The following is a 24,244-nucleotide window of genomic DNA, read 5'->3' on the forward strand; positions in this document are numbered from 1 at the left end:
ACCCACCTAATCTTCAACATTCTTCTGTAGCACCACATTTCAAAAGCTTCTATTCTCTTCTTGTCCAAGCTATTTATTGTCCATGTTTCACTTCCATACATGGCTACACTACATACAAATACTTTCAGAAACGACTTCCTGACACTTAAATCTATACTCGATGTTAACAAATTTCTCTTCTTCAGAAATGCTTTCCTTGCCATTGCCAGCCTACATTTTATATCCTCTCTACTTCGACCATCATCAGTTATTTTGCTCCCCAAATAGCAAAACTCCTTTACTACTTTAAGTGTCTCATTTCCTAATTTAATTCCCTCAGCATCACCCGACTTAATTCGACTACATTCCATTATCCTCGTTTTGCTTTTGTTGATGTTCATCTTATATCCTCCTTTCAAGACGCTGTCCATTCCGTTCAACTGCTCTTCCAAGTTCTTTGCTGTCTCTGACAGAATTACAATGTCATCGGCGAACCTCAAAGTTTTTATTTCTTCTCCCTGGATTTTAATACCTACTCCAAATTTTTCTTTTGTTTTCTTCACTGCTTGCTCAATATACAGATTGAATAACATCGGGGAGAGGCTACAACCCTGTCTCACTCCCTTCCCAACCACTGCTTCCCTTTCATGTCCCTCGACTCTTATAACTGCCATCTGGTTTCTGTACAAATTGTAAATAGCCTTTCGCTCCCTGTATTTCACCCCAGCCTCCTTTAGAATTTGAAAGAGAGTATTCCAGTCAACATTGTCAAAAGCTTTCTCTAAGGAAAGGCAAACCTACATTCCTAGCATTTGTAGACTTAATCTTTCTTCTAAGATAAGTCGTAAGGTCAGTATTGCCTCACGTGTTCCAACATTTCTACGGAATCCAAACTGATCTTCCCCGAGGTCGGCTTCTACCAGTTTTTCCATTCGTCTGTAAAGAATTCGTGTTATTATTTCGCAGCTGTGGCTTATTAAACTGACAGTTCGGTAGTTTTCACATCTGTCAACACCTGCTTTCTTTGGGATTGGAATTATTATATTCTTCTTGAAGTGTGAGGGTATTTCGCCTGTCTCTTACATCTTGCTCACCAGATGGTAGAGTTTTGTCAGGACTGGCTCTCCCAAGGGCGTCAATCGTTCTAATGGAATGTTGTCTACTCCCGGGGCCTTGTTTCGACTCAGGTCTTTCAGTGCTCTGTCAAACTCTTCACGCAATATCGTATCTCCCATTTCATCTTCATGTACATCCTCTCCCATTTCCATAATATTGTCCTCAAGTACATCACCCTTGTATAGACCCTCTATATGCTCCTTCCACCTTTCTGCTTTCCCCTCTTTGCTTAGAACTGGGTTTCCATCTGAGCTTTTGATATTCATACAAGTGGCTCCCTTTTCTCCAAAGGTCTCTTAAATTTTCCTGTAGGCTGTATCTATCTTACCCCTAGTGAGATAAGCCTCTACTTCCTTACATTTGTCCTCTAGCCATGCCTGCTTAGCCATTTTGCACTTCCTGTCGATCTCGTTTTTGAGATGTTTGTATTCCTTTTTGCCTGCTTCATTTACTGCCTTTGTATATTTTCTCCTTTCCTCAATTAAATTCAGTATTTCTTCTGTCACCCAAGGATTTCTACTAGCCGTCATCTTTTTACCTACTTGATCCTCTGCTGCCTTCACTATTTCATTTCTCAAAGCTACCCATTCTTCTTCTACTGTATTTCTTTCCCCCATTCCTGTCAATTGTTCCCTTATGCTGTCCCTGAAACTCTGTACAACCTCTGGTTTAGTTAGTCCCATCTCCTTAAATTCCCACCTTTTTGCAGTTTCTTCAGTTTTAATCTACAGTTCATAACCAATAGATTGTGGTCAGAGTCCACATCTGCCCCTGGAAATGTCCTACAATTTAAAACCCGGTTCCTAAATCTCTGTCTTACCATTATATAATCTATCTGATACCTTTTAGTATCTCCAGGTTTCTTCCATGTATGCAACCTTCTTTTATGATTCTTGAACCAGGTGTTAGCTATGATTAAGTTATGCTCTGTGCAAAATTCTAACAGACGGCTTCCTCTTTCATTTCTTAGCCCCAATCCATATTCACCTACTATGTTTCCTTCTCTCCCTGTTCCTACTGTCAAATTCCAGTCACCCATGACTATTAAATTTTCGTCTCCCTTCACTACCTGAATAATTTCTTTTATCTCATTATACATTTCTTCAATTTCTTCATCATCTGCAGAGCTAGTTGGCATATAAACTTGTACTACTGAGGTAGGCATGGGCTTCGTGTCTATCTTGGCCACTGTAATACGTTCACTATGCTGTTTGTAGTAGCTTACCCACACTCCTATTTCTTTTATTCATTATTATACCTACTCCTACATTACCCCTATTTGACTTTGTGTTTATAACCCTGTATTCACCTGACCATAAGTCTTGTTCCTCCTGACACCGAACTTCACTAATTCCCACTATATCTAACTTTAACCTATCCATTTCCCTTTTTAAATTTTCTAACCTACCTGCCCGATGAAGGGATCTGACATTCCATGCTCCAATCTGTAGAAGGACAGTTTTCTTTCTCCTGATAACGATGTCCTCTTGAGTAGTCCCCGTCCGGAGATCCGAATGGGGGAATATTTTACCCAAGAGGACACCATCACCATTTAATCATACAGTTAAGCTGCATGCCCTCGGAAAAATTACGGCTGTAGTTTCCCCTTGCTTTCAGCCGTTCGCTGTACCAGCACAGCAAGGCCGTTTTGGTTAATGTTACAAGGCCAGATCAGTCAATCATCCAGACTGTTGCTCCTGCAACTACTGAAAAGGCTGCTGCCCCTCTTCGGGAACCACACGTTTGTCTGGCCTCTCAACAGATACCCCTCTGTTGTGGTTGCACCTACGGTACGGCTATCTGTATCGTTGAGGCACACAAGCCTCCCCACCAACGGCAGGGTCCATGGTTCATGGGGGGGGGGGGGGGGGGGGGTTTACTGAACATAGTGCACAATATACGCTTGAATATAAGCTAAAGGCCATAATCCAGTGAAAACTCTAGTGGTGCCCTTAATCAAGCAGTGGATGGCAAATAGCTAATCATCGTGGTGTATGTATACAATAATGCTCATATTTTGCTTTATATAACCATTTTAAATTACCAGCTTTTGAAACATTTAAGTGTTCGTTATTTATTGTGTTGACTGTCACTGTTGCTTATAATTCTTAATGGTGCTAGTTTCGAATGATTGCATTAATTTTCAAATTATTGCTTGCATTTCTAATATTTACTGCAAAATGATTCTAATGAAACATTCGAAAGACCAGGTCACACATCAGGTAAACTTAACAAATATCCAGTGCGTACATCTGGTAAAGTTCAGTGGTTTTGGAAAGTGACCTAAGAATTTTTTTGCATCAATGTGATCTTTGGAGAGAGGGTTTTTGCCTGCAACTTGCAACTTCTGTTGTGTCCTGCCTATTCATCTTATGGGGTGTCTAGGAAACCTGCTTTATGTGAAGAATGCAGAGTTCCATCTTGCTTTGGAGTCAATATTAAATCATAGATCCCATATAAATAGCTGGGTAAATCATTTCATTGGCTGGAAAAACTCCAATGGAGATATGCCTAGTAAAGCACTGAGGTGTTCAAACCTGCCTTTGGGCCATGTAGTACTCTTATCAGCAGGCCACTCAGTATGTACCATTCATTAAATAAAATAAATGCGTGATAGCAGATAGTGATTTTTAACAGCTTTTTGGATTTATTTTATTGCAGGTGAATAGTTACAAGTAGTTAACCTTCCATGGAGGTAGTAGCTAGAAGTTGGTAAAATAATATCTTTGGAAGTGTGAACACAAGCTGCTCGTACACAGGGATACCTCATGTGAAGCAACTCCTACTTCCCCCAGACACTGCGACAAGCGTCAAGTGGACACTCTTGGTACCCACACCCACAGGCAATGCAGCACTATGAAGTTGCAGTGTGCGAAGTGGATAATTTTGTGTAAGACGAGGACCCTTACTACAATGTGTTTTTTATTTCATTTAATGAATGCCACAAACTGAGTGACAGCAGCACGATGATGAGAGCCTTGCCTCGTGAAACACAAATTGAATTGTATCGAGTCCTATTTTAAAGTAATTGAAAGCATAATTACTGATAAATTATCTTTATATAAGTACACCAAATAGGTGTAAGATCATATGTTAATCCATTGTGTTGTAGTACTTCTTTTATAAATTTATTATTAGCTGATTAAATGTAAATGATTTTAATTATTTGATTAAATTTTCAGATGATGGTGATGCAATTCTTACAGCTGAAAATACTGATGATTCAAATCAAGGAGGTGGAGATAAACCAGGATACCCATTGAGAGAGCAGGATCGTTTCTTACCAATTGCAAACATTGCAAAAATTATGAAAAGAGGAATACCAGAACCAGGAAAGATTGCTAAAGATGCAAGAGAATGTGTGCAGGAGTGTGTTTCAGAATTTATAAGTTTTATTACAAGTGAAGCAAGTGATCGTTGTCACATGGAGAAAAGAAAGACTATTAATGGTGAAGATATACTATTTGCAATGACCACTTTAGGATTTGATAATTATGTTGAACCTCTGAAACTGTATCTGCAGAAATATAGAGAGGTAACATTTTTATTAGTATCTCTGATTAAATTAGATGTACTCTTTTACATTTCAACATAAAGATACCAATAAACTACAGTTTGTTTGCATTTGCTGATTGTCCGAGTGTAAATTGTAAATTAATTTTGTTGCATTATTACACATTTGTTTAGAGTAAACAGAATTAGTCATCAGTTTTGTGACACAGGAAAACTAAAGTGATGTTGTAAAGTACACACAAAGTAATATTGCCTGATACTGCATTTATTATTTTTAAAAGTGATAATCAAAGTATGGTACATTGATAAAAGTTAGTAAGAACACTTCTCAAAATTATTACTTAAAAAAAATCTGTTTTTGACACAGATAACTGTCAGCCCCCCACCACCACCACAACCACAGCAAGTTTCTTAAGTTTAGAAACGAGGGGAGAAATAATGACATAACTGATGCTGTCTGGTGTGTAAGTAGCTCAGTCAGCAGAGCATTGTTTCCAGCCCCAGCCCAAAACACTGTTTCCATGTGTTGGAATTCCAATTTTATCCTGAATTACTTGAATCTGTACATTATCTCTATTTGTAAATGGCATTTTTGGACTGTCTTTAGTTTCTTTTTTTTATGATGAAAAAGAAATAGGACTAGACAGTATAACAGACAAAGTATAACAGACGACACACACTGAAAACATTCTGAAAATCTGAGGTATATGTATGTGCGGATGGATGGATGTGTGTGTGTGTGTGTGTGTGTGTGTGTGTGTGTGTGTGTGTGTGTGTGTGTGTGTGTTATATTTTCTGGTCATATTTATTTTTCATCATAAAAAATAAACTAGTAAGACAGTCCAAAAATGCCATTTACAAATAGTCAACCTTGCCTTGTGCAGTCAGTGCTCTACCAGCTGAGCTATTTACACCAGACACTATGTGTGCTCATAGCATCAGTTCTGTCATTATTTCTCCCCTAGTTTCCAAACTTAAGAATCTTGCTGGGGGGCTGACAGCTATCTGGAACCAATCGTAAACATCTGTCATTTAGTCATTTTGACTTTCATAAAAAACTAAAATATTCTTGGTGCTAGATTTAGGAAGTGAAATTGATGTGAACACATTACACTGGTTTCATACTTACTGCTCAAAAAAACAGTGAATAGTTTGTAGCATTGTCGTGGAAATAATAATTATTGTTCATCAGAGTAGTCATGGATACATAACCAGGCAGCACTATTCGATAAGGAGGAGGTACATAATGTACCATATTTCCTCAATTATGAAGAGAGGTATTGTTTGTGAGAACCCCGAAGATAGGTTTCAGAGTTGTGACAGGGATCAAGCTTTCCATGGAGCTGTGCTGCCTGGAGAGGTACAGCTGTTTTAGGTATAGAAAACTCGTATATCGTTGCTTATCTTCATCAGAAAATACATAGAAGAAACTTCATTCATAAGTCTCATATTTTGAAACATTGTTTAAATGATTTTAATAGACACATATGATGTGTTCATCTATCAGATGTCTTTGTGAACATCAATAACTTATTTACACAGTTCGGTTCAATAAACATAATCTTTTTTGTTAGCAAAAGACACTCATTTAATTTTCCTTCATGACCATTAAGAACATGCTTGAACTGTCAAATTGTTTTGAAACTTTAATTAATATTGTCATTTGTGCCAAAGTCTTCTCTTCGTGATGTCTATTTTACTTACAATATTAAATTATTTCTTTCGGTGTTTTCTGCATTGTCAGACAATTTTAATTTCAAAAGTGAATATGAGTACAACTAATTTTAAACTCTCTTATTGATGAAGAAATATTATCATAAATTAATTAATTTTATTTTTCAAAGTGTTGGGAAATCTTTTATATTTTTCATTTCCAAACCATCTTTTGTTGCAGAAAAGATTTATAAGTACATAAAACAATATTGTGAAAAGGATAGTTGCTGCTCACCATATAGTGGAAATGCCGAGTCGCAGACAGACACAATGAAAAGCCTTCAGAAACTGAGCTTTTGGCCAACAAGGCCTTTGTCGAAAATGGACAACACACGCACATCAGCCAGAGACCTTGTGTGCGTGCATGTGTGGCTAAAAGCTCACTTTCTGAGTCTTTTTGTTGTGCCTGTCTGTGACTTAGCATCTCCACTATATGGTGAGTCGCAACTATCCTTTTCATAATGTTACATTCCATCCTGGATTTTCCATTGTTTGATAAGTACCTGAAATGTATTTGTGGTTGCGAATATGAACAACCATTAGCTGTATACTGTTCATATTCACAACTGTGAATACATTTCATGTATTTCGTAAAGGCTGTCGTCGCTGAAGTGCCTGTCGCTTCAGATGTGCATGCATGTCTGAAAGAAGTTTGCATTGTAGTCCGGAAAAACTTGGGCACTGTAATGTCATATTGTATCAGATATATAAGCATCTTTGCCAGTGAGACACCCAAGGTTCCTTCCTTCAACACATCCACCAACATAGATTGCAATTTCAGATAACCTTTTGGCTAACTGCACTCTTTATTCTGTAAACTTAATTTTAACTCCCTTAAGCAAATTTGTGAAAATGATCTCCCTGTATCGCACATTAGGCTCTTTACAGTATGCAAATGAATACGATCACACTGCTATGTGTGATCTGTGACTGAGAATTCAGGTTGGTATAAAACCCCAATGTGTTGCAGTTAGAGTATCTAAAAAGGTTAGGCATGTTATCTGAGAGGGTCATGATTCGCTTTCTTGAGAACCTTTTCTTCACAGTTTATATTAGTCTACAAAGAATCCACTATGCTTGTTGGGGCACTCTTGTGAAAAAGTTGTGAATGACTATATGCCAGACATGTTTGCTGCACTACATGTCTTCTTAAGAACATGAAGGCGAGGGAAGCAACAATAGCCATTCTTCTTTTGAAGATGGCACCCACACTCCTAACAGTACATGGCTGGGCATTTTCATGTTGAAATTTATCCTGTTGAAATGGCTGAAGGACAGGCAATATGTCAACTTCTAAAATTTTTCTGATACAGCCATTGTTCAAATTTACTTCAGAGACTAGGTGTCTAATTTCATGTTGTGAAATAAACACACTGTGGACACAGTTGACCGTGCCACTCACGCAGTGTACTACTTTCACCCATGTAATGGCTGCTCACAGCATGATGTGACGTCACTTAGTACTGAACAGTGAAAGTGAGGATATAAAAGGACTATCACTCTTATAGAAAGTAAAAATGTAGTAACAGCATTTAGGGACTGTACATGATGGGTGGTATAGTTCATAAATCTTCCACACTGCTTGGATCTGAATGATTATAAAAAGTGTAATTCTAACTTTTCAAAACATCCAATTTATTTGCCTGAGAAAGTGTATACCAACAGCATACAAAACAATATTTGGGAGGCAGTACATACCAATTTTTTTACTTTATTTGTTAAGCTGCTTCTGTCTAAGTGTTAAATAATGTGTAGAACTGTTATTGTCCATGAGCAGAGCTGATATAATATATATATTTCTCAACTGTTGAAACAATTTTCTTAAAACTTTGGTATTTTCTATTTACAATATTTATCCACAGTGTAGGCTGTTTCTTTCTTCATATGTTTTAAAACTTAAGGTTTTTTTTCCTATTCCTGTGGGAGAATGTTCATACAAAGAATGCTGCAGTGTCTAACAAAATAATGAAGCAAACTGTTAAAGATCAAGAAGATAAAGATCCATTATTATAAGACAAGTGAGCACAAGTTAGTAGACTCCAGTGTTAGCAGTTGACACTATTGCCCCGCAGTTCTGCCTATGTTCACTCTGCACATACTCTTGATTTTTGAATTCTACAGTTACCCAAGCCAGTTGTACATTGTTGTTGCATACCCACTCCCACCACAAGTAGTCGGTTCAGAAAAAACATTGTTTGTGTAAAACTGGCTTTAGAACAACATCTTTGTATGTAATTCAGAGAAGCTGGCTGGGGAGGGGATGGAAGCAGGTTTGGAAACCAGATTACAAGGATTGATCTGACATCAAATGTGACAAGCCAACATCTGGGTGAAAATGACAGGGGAACAGTGGAGAGGTAATGAAGAAAATAGTTGATATCATTGATTTTATAAATGAGGCCGCTGTTAATGCATTGGTGTCAGTCAAGTAGCACCATGATTGATTACGTAGGGGCACAGTAACCAGCTGCAATGGGGCGTCAAGGGTGGCTAGGTGATACAGAATATGGATGTATGGGTAGTAGGGGCATAGAGGGAGAGTGATTGAGGAGACATTATCTGGCTTGGGTGTAGCGATTTGCATAGTAATTAATGGTTATGTTGCATTCGGGAGGACGACGGTTCAATTCCGCGCCCAGCCATCCTGATTTAGGTTTCCCGTGATTTCCCTAAATCGCTCCAGGCAAATGCCGGGATGGTCCCTTTGAAAGGGCACGGCCGACTTCCTTCCCTGTCCTTTCCTAATCCAATGAGACCGATGACCTCGCTGTCTGGTCTCCTCCCCCAAAACAACCCAACCCAATGGTTATGTTGGTTTTCTGGGATGTAATCAGTGTGGTAGGGCTTATACACTATGTGATCAAAAGTATCCAGACACCTGGCTGAAAATTGCTTAAAAGTTCATGGCGCCCTCCATCGGTAATGCTGGAATTCAATATGGTGTTCACCCTTCCTTACCCTTGATGACAGCTTCCACTCTCACAGGCATACGTTCAGTCAGGTGCTGGAAGGTTCCTTTGGGAATGGCAGCCCATTCGTCACAGAGTGCTGCACTGAGGAGAGGTGTCGATGTTGGTCGGTGAGGTCTGGCATGAAGTCGGCATTCCAAAACATCCAAAAGGTGTTCTATAGGATTCAGGTCAGGACTCTGAGCAGGCCAGTCCATCACAGGGATGTTATTGTCATGTAACCAATCCGCCACAGGCCGTGCATTATGAACAGGAGCTTGATAGTGTTGAAAGATGCAACCGCATCCCCAAATTGCTCTTCCAACAGGGGGAAGCAAGAAGGTGCTTAAACATCAATGTAGGCCTGTACTGTGATAGTCTATGCAAAACAATAAGGGGTACAGGCCCCCTCCATGAAAAACGCAACCACACCATAACACCACCGCCTCCAAATTTTACTGTTGGCACTACGCACGCTGGCAGATGTCCATACAGTGTTTTACCATTGTTCAGTCGTCCAGTGTTTACATTCCTTATACCAAGTGAGGCGTCATTTGGCATTTAATGGTGTGATGTGTGGCTTACGAGCAGTCACTCAACCAAGAAATCCAAGTTTTCTCACCTTCCACCTAACTGTCATAGTACTTGCAGTGGATCCTGATGCAGTTTGGAATTCCTGTGTGACGGTCCGGATGGATGTCTGCCTATTAAGCCCGTATTGCACGATGTGCCTAAACCATACACCTATGCACCAACGCCCCTAACGTGCATACCTGTAACTACAGACTGGTTCACTTCCGACCTGTTGCACCATCCACGCGGGATATACCTATACGCGCGAAAAGAATATAGATGTCTTATGTCCTAACGTCTTGTAAAGTCGTTCATTATACCGCGCGCAACTCAAGGGGGCTGTATGATATACTGAAGTGTCATACGTTCAAACTATTTGTGAACTCAAGGTTCCTATTTATAAAGAAATTGTTTTCTACCATCATGTATTAAGTAATAGTTTTTCTCTAATGTAGGTTAATACTGTTCTGAATTACAGACGCAACAGTTTTGTATTACGACACTTGATTACACAGGTATGTTTATCGAAATTTACATTTATACAGCATATTGCACATGGAGGATCCACTTGTTTTTGGAGCTATTGCCCTGGCAGTGACAGTAAATCTTCAGATTAGGGCAGAACGGCGACGAAAATGAAAAGTCAAATGTTGTTAGGTTCGACCCTGGGTGACAAGAAGGGTGGAAGGCAGGAAAATATATTCACTGTTAATGAAAGAACTGAGGCCCGAAGATCCACAAGAATTTCGGAACTTCGTTAGGATGGACATGGCCTGTTTCGAGAAGCTGCTGTCTATGATAGAAGATGGAAACAGAAAGTGTGACAGTCATGAGGGAGGCTATCTCACCTTCTAGAGAGTAAGAATTATATGGTTATGTTTTGTGATCATACCATCCTAGATCACTAATAAAATACCAGTGAACGCTCTGTTATGTTGCTGGCTGGTTGTAACATTACGTTTCCTGGTGAATGGGGAATCTTTTAAGAGTCTGGCTTTTAGCCACAGAATAGCACAGCCCACCACTTCAAAAGTTGTGGATGTATGCACTGCAATTTGCAACACATTAAATGACCAATACTTAGGTGACCTTGTGTTATTTTTCTAAGTTTGGACTATACTCAGAATATTGCAGTCCTCGTCTGTTGCACTGGGGCAAACTGCAAGGACTTTCTCCCTTTCACTGCCAGTTTCTCTTTTCTGGCATGTTGAAATCAAGCAAGAGGTGCAATTAAATCAAACCTGAACTTTCGTAAACTAAGGCATTACGATACAATTCGAAAATCACTGTATAACGTTATATGCATATTCCTCAGAAAGAAACGATTTCCGACTACCTTATTACGATACAGTGGGTCATACGTACACCTTCCCTCGCTGTATGCCTGATTTCAGACGCTTAATTCCTGTCTGATCCATTTCATTTCTAGAATACGAAGCTATCAGTAGAAATAATCCTTTCACAAACAGCTAGTATATAAGTGTCTACTGCAAAAAAAAAGTTTCTTTTCTGCATTTGTGAAACCTGTTTACTGAAAAAAATGCAGAAGATCTCAACCGGAAAATCCCCAACATGAATGTCTGAAATTAGCCACTAGACGCCTAACAATAACCAAACAACAAGCAGAAAGCACCGTGGTACACCCTTCTGCGCATGCGCGAATTATCGCTGCCTACTGCGCATGCGCGGATTGACGGCAGTTTAGAACTGCTCTCTATTCCTGCGTGCAGATAATGTGTCTGCTAATTTTCGTAGTTTCACCCATTCTACCACTAGATGGCTGTTGCGATAGACCAGTACCGTTCGCGGCGGATCGTCGTGTAATACCGGCTTTACACATGACCACCATCTTCAACTGTCGGCAGTCTCTGTCAGTCAACAGACGAAATCAGCCTGTATGCTTTTGTGCTGAATGTGTCCCTTCACATTTCCACTTCACTATCACATCAAAAACAGTGGACCTTAGAATGTTTAGGAGTGTGGAAATCTCGCGTACAGCTGCATGACACAAGTGACACCCAATCACCTGACCATGTTTGAAGTCCACGAGTTCCGCGGAGTACCCCATTCTGATCTCTCACTGTGTCTCATGACTACTGAGGTCACTGGTATGGAGTAACTGGTAGTAGTTGGCAGCACAATGCACCTAATATGAAAAAGTATGTTTCTGGTGCTGTCCAGATACTTTCGGTCACATAGTGTAAGTGAAAGAGTCAGACTGCTGGCATCTTCTTTGTCAGGTAATCACTGCATTTCATCATGACAATATTACAGTAGATAAAGACTGTGAGTGTGATCAGAACAGGTACATTTTAAGGTTGTGAATGACTGCACTTTCTTTCAGTTAGAGGACTATGTCCTTGAGAAAGGAAGATGACATCTGGAAGTAATTCTGGGATGATAACCAGAGGGTGGTTGGGTGGAAGTGGGGGAGGGTCATAATTAGATGGAGATATGGTCTGGAAGAGAGAGAATTAAATGTTACTTTTCTCAGTTTTGGTGGGAGGGATAGTTAGCAACAAAGTCTTTTCATTATAGTAATCTTTGACCAGTCCAACATAGCGACTTTTGATGTGCAACTAACGATGGGGCCATAGGAAAGGACTGATGTTCCATGAGGTTGAGGTTCTTAGTGCATTTGTATTTATATAATCATGACCACCATTTAACTGTCCACGTGAATGTATGGATATTGTCCAACACACGATTGAATGGATATTGCCGGTGACCAAGAGCAGAGTTGACCACAAGTGTGACAGGACTGGTTGCTGACCATAACATGCTCAGTTCCATTGCCTGCCTTCACAGCCCATGCTGTTGTGCACCTCTCTGCCCTCCCCCCCTTCCCCACCCCCACAAAAAAAAAAGAAAGAAAAAGAGAAGGAAAAAAATACGGCCACCAACTGTTACACCATAAATGCTCAACAGACTTTTGTAAAGTCTGTAATGTTTACCTCTTCTAATACCATCTGGGGTACACTAATTATGTTATCTTTTCTGATTCCCATTGCTTTGATCTTGCCAATGGTCAATTTCATTCCAAACTCTTCACCCACACTTAACAATATTCTCCTTCATTATGAGAAGCTCTACCTCCGTTTCTGCTAGCACAGTCATGTTATCAGCATACTTGATGGTGTTATTCTTTCTCCTTTCACTACAAGTCCTTTAGGTTTTTCCAAGGCCTTATTGAATAGCTTTTCAGCATATATATTGAAAAGTGCTGGTGACATACAACCACCCCGACTCACATCTCTTCAGTTTCATCTTATACTCGAACTACCATTTTCTGCCTCATAAAGGGTTACTTTATCAAACTGCTATCCTTCCAATCTATCTTTTCAACAGCAGAGTCTAGTCAGTTTTGTCAAATGCATATTCCCAGTCAACGAAACAAATTTACATTGTCAGACACCAAATAGCATCTCTGGACCCTGTTTCTTTTCTAACTCTGTACTGATATTCTCCTCTATTCTCCTTTCTATTCCTCTTAGCACTGTTCTGGTGACAGCCCTGATAGGAAGGCGTATAAAACTAATTGTCCTATATAGTCTTTACATTAATTGCCATTGCATTTCTTTGTTAAGGGAAACATTATGGTCTTAAGGTGATCTTGAAGCTAGATACCTATGCCATATATTCTACTGACCAGATTTGTAATTTCAGTTATAGTATCACTCCCAAAGGCATCCAGCCCCGTGGATGGTATTTGATCGCAGTCCATTGCTTTTCTTTCCTTAAGAGCCTGGATCATTTTAATCACTTTGTCCGTTATTGATCTCCAGTGATTTTTGTCACATTCTTGTTCATCCTCTAGGACTAATCCTTCATGCTCAGTACATAGAATTGTATAGGCATTCTGCGTATGTCATCAGTACATCTTTGTTTTTGTAAGTATTCATTGTTACCTTTCCCTGCTTGGTTAGCATTCCTTGTTTGCTTATTTTTCCATTGTTATACACTTTGCAACTCTGTACATTTCATCTATTTTTCCTCAAAAATGGTTCTATTTGCTCAAATTGCTTTTTCATCCAGTCTTCTGTTGCTTTGTCAGTAGTCCTCCGCAGATCATTGTTCAGTTTCCTATATTGTCATTTTCCTTCTTCTGAATAGTCATTTTCCATTTTCTCTGTTCATCCATTTTATTTAACACATTCTGTGTGATCCATTCCTTTTTATTCCTCCTTTCTTCCACTTTTTCAAATTCTTTCTGTAAAGTTTTCTGCATTGACTCTCTGCTAGTAACCCACTCTTCGGATATATCCAGGCTTAGTCTCACTATTCTCAGTCTGTCTACCATACTACACGTAAAAGGCTTGGCATCTTCATTTTTCAGTTTTGTCAGGTTCCACTTCTTTAGAAGTTGTTTCTTTTTAACATGTTTTGACCTAGTTGTTGTGTCTGTTACAAGAAAGTTGTGATTTGTATTGGCATCTTCTCCTGGGAAAGTTATAGATGTACTGACACTGTTTTTAAATCTTTGATTGGTTAAAAAGTAATCCTTCTGGTACCTGGGTCTATAAACATTGCTTTTTTGTGTATATAGTATTTTTTATGATTCATGACCACATGTTGGCAATCCAAAAGCAAAGACTCTCTCAGACCCTATCACTTTATCTTCCCTTTAATTCCATTGTCCTAGTCCATAATCTCCAACATCATTTCCATGCCCACATATCCCCAATTCGCTGTTCCAGTCTCCCATTATCACTGTTCTTATTTAATCTTTTCTGTTTTTCTTCTTATACAATAATCCTACTGCTCCTTCTCCTTTGTGGTCTCTTCTGTTGTAATTCACCTTACCCTCTCCTTCTCCTTCCCATCACACTTTACAGTGTCCTAAAAAGCTGTTATAACTCTTCATTTCCTTATTCACATCTTCCAGTTTACCGTTCTCATTCATTGTTGTCATATTATGGGCTCCAATCCTCAGTCCAGGAATTTGTCTTCTTCTTGTTTAATCTCTTAGCACACTTTTCCTGGGATAATGCCCATCTGGAGGTCAGATTGTGGACACATTACTCCAGAATATTCCTTCTCAGGAACAGCTATTCCTTAAAGTGTTTTGTCCAGTGGGACTAGAGATACCACAACAGTCTTTAATGTGGTGGTTTCCCTGTGCCTTCCACCCCCTATACTGTAGACCTTCAATAGATTCTTCCACGTTCAGAAGTGATTTTTCATTTTGAGGGCATGAGGGTGCCCTGGACTTCTTGTTCATCCACCTTCAGAAGAGGCTTTTGGAACATGGTGGAGGGGAACCACTTACACTTTGTGTGTCGTCACAGTTGAACATCATGCCTGGGGATACAATAACCCATTAAGTTAATTAGAGAAGATGCTGACCATAAGATGCATTGCTATAGGCAGATGACACAGTGTTCATCAAAGTGCTACCACACCTGAAAATGTGCGTACCCTGGTGGTAGTGCATTGTTCAGGAGAAGCTGATTTGTATGCTTCCCCATATGCCTGACATTATCAGTTTTTATTTAGAAGGGCTAATTTACTACTACTACTACTACTACTACTACTACTACTATGTGATCAGGCCCAGTGGACTGCACGCATCTACAAGTTTCCTCCTCCACTGTATTCTGTCCATTGCTGCTATCCGCCGTCCGGTCACATCTGTTGACACTTGGTTTAAATCTTCATGGAGTCCATCCCTCCAACGCTTCTTGGGTCTCCCTGGCAGTCTCTTTCCTATAGGTGTGAAATCCAGGAGCTTCCGAGGCCATCTGTGATCCTCCATCCAGGCCACATGGCCGACCCACTGCATTCGTTTGACTTTGACAGTTCCTGCTATGTTGGGCTGCTGGTATAGTTCCTCAAGCTCTTGGTTGTATCTGATCCTCCATTCCCTGTATCTGCATCCAGAACCAGACTGAATATTTTCCAAAGCACTTTTCTCTCAAAAACCAGGAGCTTATGGAAGTCCTGTTTCCGGATACTCCATGTCTCACAGCCATATAGAACAACAGGCTGGATCAGGGTTTTGTACAGTCGAATCTTGAACTGTCTGGAGAGATATCTGGACTGACGCAGTTGTGCTAGGCTGTGGTAAGATGGGTTTTTTCCTGCTTGTATTCTGGCATTGATCTCTGCTTCACATGACGAGTTCTCAGTGAAAAGTGCCCCTACGTATTTGAGTTCTTGCACTCTCTTGTAGGACTGGTCCCCAACCTGCAGTGATTGTACATGATCAGCAGTCTGACAATGACCACACGTCATAACGAGGTACTCTGTCTTGGCTTTGTTTATATTTAGCCCAAATTTGCCGGCAGCTTCCTTTAGTGCTTTGGTCATTTGCTCCAACTCCTCTTCCGACCTAGAGAGTAAACAGATGTCGTCTGCATAGGCTAAGTATGCCAGTCTCTTTCCTTCGGTCTCAATCCCTTTGTTCTCGTGTAAGGTCTCGCGTATGATCTTCTCGGGGGCAAAGTTGAACGGAATAGGGGACAACACATCTCCTTGCCTGAGTCCTGTCACAATTTTAACCTCCTCAGTTACGCGATTTCCCATCTTCACCTTTGCACGTGTTTCATTCAGACAGATCTTTATCAGATTGATGAATTTCTCTGCTATGCCAAACTCTCTTAAACAGTTGAGCAGGCTCTTGCGATGTATGCAATTATAGGCCTTCTTAAAATCAACTAATAAAATATGCACATCTTTACCATATTCACCCAGTTTCTCAGTGAGCTGCCGGAGACTGAAGATGTGATCTACTGTTGACTGTCCTGGCCGGAAACCTCCCTGGTACTCGCCAATCACCGATTCTGCCACTGGCTGAATTCTGTGTATGAGGCAATTGGACAGTATCTTATAGCAGATGTTAAGCAGGGCGATTCCTCGATAGTTGTCACATTTCAGTTTGTCACTCTTCTTATGTATTGGACAAATCGGAGCTGTTTTCCATTCTCCTGGTCGTTCTTCTTTGGTCCATATTGCCTGTATCAATCGGACTCTTATTCTGTTTAAGATGTCTGATTTCCAGTACCCAATTACAGCTAATGCAGACTATTCCCCACCTACCCTGGATGAGATAAAAACCAGAATCAAACTGCAGTTCGGGTTCATCACAATTTAGCAGCTGTTGAAAGTACTCTTTCCATCTCTCAGCTATGTCCGTATCTCTCGTCAGGATCTTAACATGGGAATCTTTGACAGATTTCTGCTTCGCCTGGTGACCTTTGCAGAGGTACTTCACCTTCAGAAACATTTCACTAGCCTTTTGTCCTCTGAAGTCTGTTTCTGCTTCAGTGATGATATCCCTTATTTCCTCTTTGCTCTTCTCAGAATTGCTTGTGTAGTCTTTTGGATCTCCTCAGATTGTGCTTTTCCATGTGCCAGATTTGTCCCCTTCAGCTACTTGCTCCTGGCTTCCTTTCTCCTTTCCAGGGCATCTGCACATTCCTTTCCAAACCAGATCTTCAGATCTTCTTGCCCACTGGGTTTCCCATGAGTGTTTCCTTTGCTGTATCCCTAACTGAGCTCTGGATGTTTCCCCATATTAGTGCAAGGTCCTGATTCGCGTCCGTTTCTCTGAGTGCTTCAAAGCGATTACTAAGTTGGAACTGGTATCTGATCTTCGTTGCCTCATCTTTTAGTTTCTTCACATGGTACCTTTCCACTCTTTTTAACTTTAAGCCCCGTTCTTCTTTTACACTGTGAAGGGCTGATTTACTATTCCAAAAACTATCTTTAGCTTTTCTATTCATTATAGTTTTAGGAGAGTGGTTGGTTCTTATATTCTGTTTGTTGTTCTGATTTTTGGTCAAAATTAATGCCACTCCCAATGACTTATTAACTTGAAAAATATCACAGTAGGTTCCTGTTATTGTTCCTGCAGCCACACAACTGAACCTCAATAAGGGGAAACAACAACAAACACTACACCTTCATACTAGGAGTCACTATTGTTTTAATTTTCCCACTGAAGTTTGGTTTGGCAGTGCTTCATATAGCAGTTTGTTCTGTGCAAATCTCTTCATCTGTGCAAAAACTGGAAGCTACATCCTTTTGTAATTGCTTATGGCATTCAAGCCTTGGTTTCCTTCTATAATTTGTACTCCTCCTATTCCCAAGTCTTCCTAAAAATCGAAGCCCAGTGAGGAGCCTCACCATCCTGCTGCAGCATGATGTTGGGTTGCAGTTCTTAAAAAGGATCCCACGTGTGGTTATTAAGCAGACCATATCATGTCTACCTTTCAATTGTTGTGCACGGTGTCCATGCTAAAATAAAAGGGGGAGGGGGGGGGGGGGCTTCACAACACTAGAGCCTCACATTGTGTGGGTATACTTCATCGCCCACACAAAAGCAAGCTACGCCTGTGAACCTTGCCTTTTTCAGATAGTCACTGTCATCGTAGATGCGACTCAGAATTTTGGTTGCAAATGCTTTGCATTTTGGCCTGTAGTCAGACTGGAGTGCTTGTTAGCACCCTGTGCACTGTGGTTGGCAGTAGCTCCAACTGTTGAGAGGCCTGATGGATTGATGTACTTAGGCTCCAGATGAACTGTTGCACACATTCCACGTTCTTTGAACCGTACATAGGTCTATAACCTTCAGATGGTTGGATGTAATGGTGGTGTGCTTCTGTAACATGTCCAGAAATTCTGCGTGCTCTGTGTGTTTCCGAAACAAGGGACCGATGACCTTTGCCGTTAGGTCCCTTTAATCTTTAAACCAACCAACCAACCTACCTACCTAAGTGTTGGATTTGATCTCTATCAACCATTCCCACATTGTGCTATCTGCTGTGGTGGCTGTTTTCGTCAGTAACCAATTGCAAAATAAATAAAAAAAAGAAATACCTTAAAGTGTGGGTGAACATTACATTGCAGACTGCACCTTTCTACCAATCCCCATTTCTTAAATATATGTAATAAAACTTGTAAAGATCAGTTTGGAACACCCTGCAATTCTGTTGCCTATTTGTGAGTTGTTGCCTAGTACTCTATTTGAAACTCTCATCCATCTTTTTCAAGATTCCATCTTCTGAATTTCCTACCTTTCTGTTTTTTTTTTTTTTTTAATTTCAGTTCACAATCTTTTAAACAAAGTGTGTGTTGGCTTGCATTCATTTTGGAATAACCATATAATTGATTGCTGCTTCTACAGTTATATCTAAATTTCTTCTCCCTTGGCACTGTTGTTCACTGGTTTTGCATTTTACCAGTTGAATTTTTATGCATTTTCTTTATACATACATTCGGCAGAACTTTGGTCAAATCATGTGGGATCCACAGTAAACAGACATTTCTTTACAACTAAATGTTTATGCAAAATAAAACTTCCTTGACATGCCTAAGAATGCCTCTATCTCACTGTTAGATCCTCTTCAGTCGTGTTGCACACAGCATCACTGCTTTTTGGAACAACAACTAGTTTTGTTCAACCTTCATGAAATTCGTTTCCAATGGAAGTGTGGCCGCAGTAAAATTCTGAAAATGAATTTCACGTAGCCTTTTCTAAAAATGATGATGAGTAGAAGTTTAAGAAGGTGGTTAGAGGCATTGTCGATTAATGGTTTTAAGAAAATCATCAAAAGTCGTCCAACAAAAACCTTCACATGTAATTTGCGGTTTTTTGCAACTTTGCTTCTGTAAATATTCCTTGTAAACAAATTACCTGTCTGATTTCTGAGCTGCAGTGAATAACTCGGATGACAAATTTTAAAACAATAATATAGTACCTTATTAGTGCCATCTATGGTTGTTTCTAGAAACTTAAAAGCCATACCCCGTGTTAATTCAAAATGTTTAGTCTCTCTTATTTCAATTTGTTTGTCCTGTCTGCTCATAAGGTAACTATTTGCAGTTAAAGATATCAAAATGTTGTCAACTGTTTATATACATTACTCTTTGTTTCATCTTTAATAGATACATATTCCTAACTTGGTGCAGTTACTAGTCAGTGATTTAAATTTTTACTGGTTGTGTATTTACAACATACAGATAATTATATCATTAATTCTGCAATCAGTGTGATTTTTAACTTTTCTTTATCTTCAAGAAATGTGGAAAGAGGGAATTCTACATTTGCTATAAAAAGTTTGCCAACTTTTGGTCTTTGTTTCAGGCTACCAAGGTAGACAAGCCACTAGTAGCAGAAATGTATGAAGAGATGCCTGATGAAACATTTGGTAAGTGTTTTTCTTTCTTCCTTTTTTATTTTGTGTAGTCAGATAGAAACTAGAGAGAGAGAGAGAGAGAGAGAGAGAGAGAGAGAGAGAGAGTTCTAAGCATGAAAGGTGTGCCACTGAATGCCCCTTTTTGTGCATTAGTGAATGGATTTCTTGTTGATGCCATATTATGTAGTTAGAAACTGCTGTAGCTGGAGCATTAATTGGAAATAGTTTTAAACTGGAATTGTACTGCTAATAAAAGGAGACAGAAATGAAGGGGGAAAAAACATAAAATAAAATAATGGTTTGCAAACATTCATGTTGTAAGAGGACATAAGAGTATGAGACTTCATGGCAGATTAAAACTGTGTGTCAGACCAAGACTCAAACTCGGGAGTCAGTAAGTTTCATATTAGCACACACTCTGCTGCAGAGTAAACATTTCATTCTGGGCTTAAGACTCTGTAATACCACAGTCTAACATATGCGGTCACGACACTTACTGCAGTGAAAGGTGATGGTTGGATAAATGCTGTTGCCCCTAGTGCCAAGAAAGCTGGCCATAAGAATGTTTGTTTTTTATTTTTTCTGCTTAATTAACAAAGTAGTTATTATATTTTTGTATTCCAATCACTAGTAAATTAACAAGGGACATGAATGATATTGAAATAATTGTACAAACTGCCAGGTCTTAGTGATTGTGATGTGAACTAAAATTTTTCATGTAGAAATATATTTATATACAGGTATAATTGCAGCTTACTTTGCTGAAAGCAGGAGAATACAAACAAATATTTCATGCACGAAAAGAAAAGTGCAGTACCCACATCTGCTTGCTTGCTACTCTGATAATGTGAGCATTGCCCCTCCACCAGCTATATGCATGCAATAGAGACAGAACAGTCATCAGATGTATCTAGTCAGAGGGTGTATCAGGTGCTGACATTATCGGGTCTTTCAATACAGTGTTCTGGAGCATATTAGTGTGTATTGTGGAAGGAAGATTCCTAAATCGCTGACAGTATTGCGCACTGAGGAGCAACCTGATGTCCATTGACCTCCAGTGCTGACAATAATAATAAATAATCATGGGAGGTTGTTTTTCTGAATTGGATCTACCTCTTAATTTATTTGTGACAAGTGTAGTTGTTAAGTCTAAGATTGGTGGGTGCCAAGGAACCTAACCATAAAGCACAACTACAAATGCATTAATATCTGCCAATGATTACCCAATCACTGCAATGCAATAGTGAAGCATTTGTAATTGTAACGAGAGGTGAAAAGTGTTTCCATCCCTATGAGACAGAATCACACCACTGGAGTAGCAGTGGAAAACCAAGTGTGTCTGACTAAAAGAAGAGGTCCCCAGCACGGCAACTGACTGTTTGAAAACATCATTGTGGTTATGTTGATTGAGGTCCCAGATATCACACCCTTCAGCCATTCACCATAGTAGGCCCTTGTTTGCAATTTCTCATGATACGCTACAGCTGTAACAAAACAATATTATACAGACTCGTTGTGTAGTGTAGTGGTTAAGGTAGAGTCATCACATGCAAAATGTAGTGAGTCTGAATGTTGTGAGGTGCTCTGAAATTTATTTTTAAATCTTTATGGAAATGACATTGATCATTATTTTTATTCAGTTACTTGGTTTAAATGTACTTTTTTTTTATTTCTGTTTCTTTGCCACATCATTTTAATTACCACATTAACTTTTTCATTTGCTTTCTTCCTCTTTTTCTTTCTCCATTTGGAATCTTTGCTCATGTGATTATAATTACATTTATACATAAACTTTGATTTAATTTCTTCTATTTTATCATCCTATATTTTTCTCTTGGTTATAGCATTAATGATTTTTACTCCTCATTTTGCTTGAATTTGTTTTACTTATAAACTCTTCTTTCATTTGCATCATCTGCATTTTTTGGCCATAGCACAATAAGAATTTGTTTTAAATGTTTGTATTAAGATTATCATCTAAAAAACTTTGAATCTTGTTAAAAAAAAATTAAAAAAATAAAAAAGAGTACATCTTATAATGAAAAATACAAATTTTTACACCATTGCACAGTCAATAGAGATTATTTTGTCCTTTACTTTTTAGCCAATAGATCAAATTTTCAAATATTATGATAGATAAATATATATAATTAAATTCACATGCACAAAGATTGCAAGTGGAAAAAGGAGGATAGGAAGGAAAAATGAGAGCACTTGAAAAACTTAATACAGTGATTAAAATGATGTGACAAAGGAATAGAAATGTAAAAAATGACCAAAGACATTTCAATACAGATTTAAACCTTCTCAGGTAATCTGAACCCATAACCTATTGCAGTTAGGAACTCTACCTTAACCATTACTCTATGCAACCAGTCTGCATAACATGCTTTTTTTTAAGGCTGCAAAGAATCTGTTGAAATTAAAAAGCATTGTTAGTGTGTCATAATGATTTGGAAGTGGTCTACATAAAAACAGTTTGTCAGCAAAGGCATGCACTTAAGCATACTTAGTTCATGAGATTGGAACTTTAGAAGTATAAATATATTCAAACTGAGAGTAAGACCAGAACGATGGAATCATAGATGTGTTACTATTTTTGGAAAATTTAGAAATATCTTCTCCTAATTTTTAAAAAAGTCATCAGATGCTCAGTGATGTCTATGTTATATGAAAGCGAATGACTGACTCAAAGGTAGAAAGCTAGATTTTTAATCAGTGAACGTGTACAGTTAGGTTTGAAGAAAAGATGAGTCCTCAAATATTAAGAGACTGTATTTAACAGCAATGGAGGATAGACTGCTGAAGGCTGCTCGTCATACCAAAGGGAAAAATAGATAACGGATGACATAACAAAAGGATTTAGGAAACTACGAATAGGATGTAACATTACAATATGCGCGGAAAAAGAGTGTTTGCTCTCACCTTAGTACCTCTACTACAGTAACATTATTGGTAACTAACTTACAGTTCACTGATTATAAATTTAATGTTATTTAGACCATAAAATTTGTGCTTTTAAAGAAAGCTAGTCTTTTGGTTAACAAATTCGTAGATTACGTAGATTGGCTGCAGAGGTATAGACAGTAGCTTAACATTTGTTTCCATTAAATGGAGTAGAAAGATTAGTGTTCTTTGCTAAGTGTGATTTATATGCTTTTAACAATAGGAGCACAAGTTTCATTGTGTACTATTGGAAATTGTTAACCATAAAGTTCCTGCAACTTCTTATCCACCTTTACCTTATGCAAACAAGGAAAAAAATCTGTTTGATGGCAAATCTCTTTTCCAAATTATGGCTTTATCATTCATTTGTGTACAGTGTGGAAGAAACTACATAGAACTTTCTGTTTCAGGTACCCAGACCTTACAAGGTAACATCATTACATCTGAGCAAAATGGAGCTGGAGAAACAGTGATATACACATATCCTGAACAGATCCAACAATTTCAACTCCCGTAAAGTATATTTGGCATTGGATAAAATCTGTAAAAACAGATAATAAGCCTGTTGATATTTGTGAAGCCTTTTTAAGAAGGCGGACTTATATACTCCATTGTAAGGAATTTGTGAGTTGCTAAGGAGAAGCTACTTGTATTATATTGTAATAAGTGTAATAATGTTTACATATTTATATAATATGATTTTAAATAAAATTTCATTGTATTTTTAATTATAAAGAAATGTTCCACTTTATTTCATTGTTTGGTATTGAAGGTCAAATTTGTGTTTATTAATAACCTTTTCTATCTTGCCTTTATGTGCATTGTTATTTACCAGAATGTATTTTTGTAGTAAGGAAATCATAATAATGCATTTGATTAAAAAATTAAAAATATCAGATAGTTTTTATTAATAGTTGCTAAGGTTATATAATTCCATATGCCCCGTTTGTTCCTCTTTAACCTAAGCATGTTGACAGTGAAAAGTTCCTCTCATCCATAGTATTAAGTTATTATGTTATAAACTATACTGTATCAGAACAAAGTCTCCTCAGCAGACAACCCAAAAGATAAATTCATCAGTTTTATGTAAAGATGTAAAAAATTTTTAAGAATTTAAGTAACAGAATAATTTATAATTTTCAAATGTGCCACTCTTCTAAAACCAGGGAAAATTATTGATAGCTTGTCACATTTTTGTGTGTATGTATTAATTGCCAAGGTGTCTATTGAGTGCTGTTCTGCAATAAACAGAAGTCAATCTGGAGACCAATCAGTCTTGATGCTATAAAAAGTTTAGTTTTATTTTGTTATAATGGA

General features: G+C 38.5%; 1 protein-coding gene across 2 annotated transcripts in view; it reads left to right on the forward strand.

Moving 5' to 3' along the window:
* LOC126187550 (nuclear transcription factor Y subunit beta) overlaps positions 1–23,785 on the forward strand; it is a 107,012-nt gene extending 83,227 nt beyond the window's left edge. The window contains exons 3-5 of one of the 2 annotated variants that reach the window (XM_049928701.1): positions 4,278–4,630; positions 19,930–19,993; positions 23,338–23,785. In XM_049928701.1, coding sequence (XP_049784658.1) covers positions 4,278–4,630; positions 19,930–19,993; positions 23,338–23,444 — 524 coding nt within the window. In that variant the 3' untranslated portion in view covers positions 23,445–23,785. The remainder of the gene's footprint in view (positions 1–4,277; positions 4,631–19,929; positions 19,994–23,337) is intronic. The other variant, XM_049928703.1, reaches the window with a different exon arrangement.
* The last annotated feature ends 459 nt before the right edge of the window (positions 23,786–24,244 follow it).

Source organism: Schistocerca cancellata, chromosome 5, assembly GCF_023864275.1.
Source record: "Schistocerca cancellata isolate TAMUIC-IGC-003103 chromosome 5, iqSchCanc2.1, whole genome shotgun sequence".
NCBI lineage: Eukaryota > Metazoa > Arthropoda > Insecta > Orthoptera > Acrididae > Schistocerca > Schistocerca cancellata.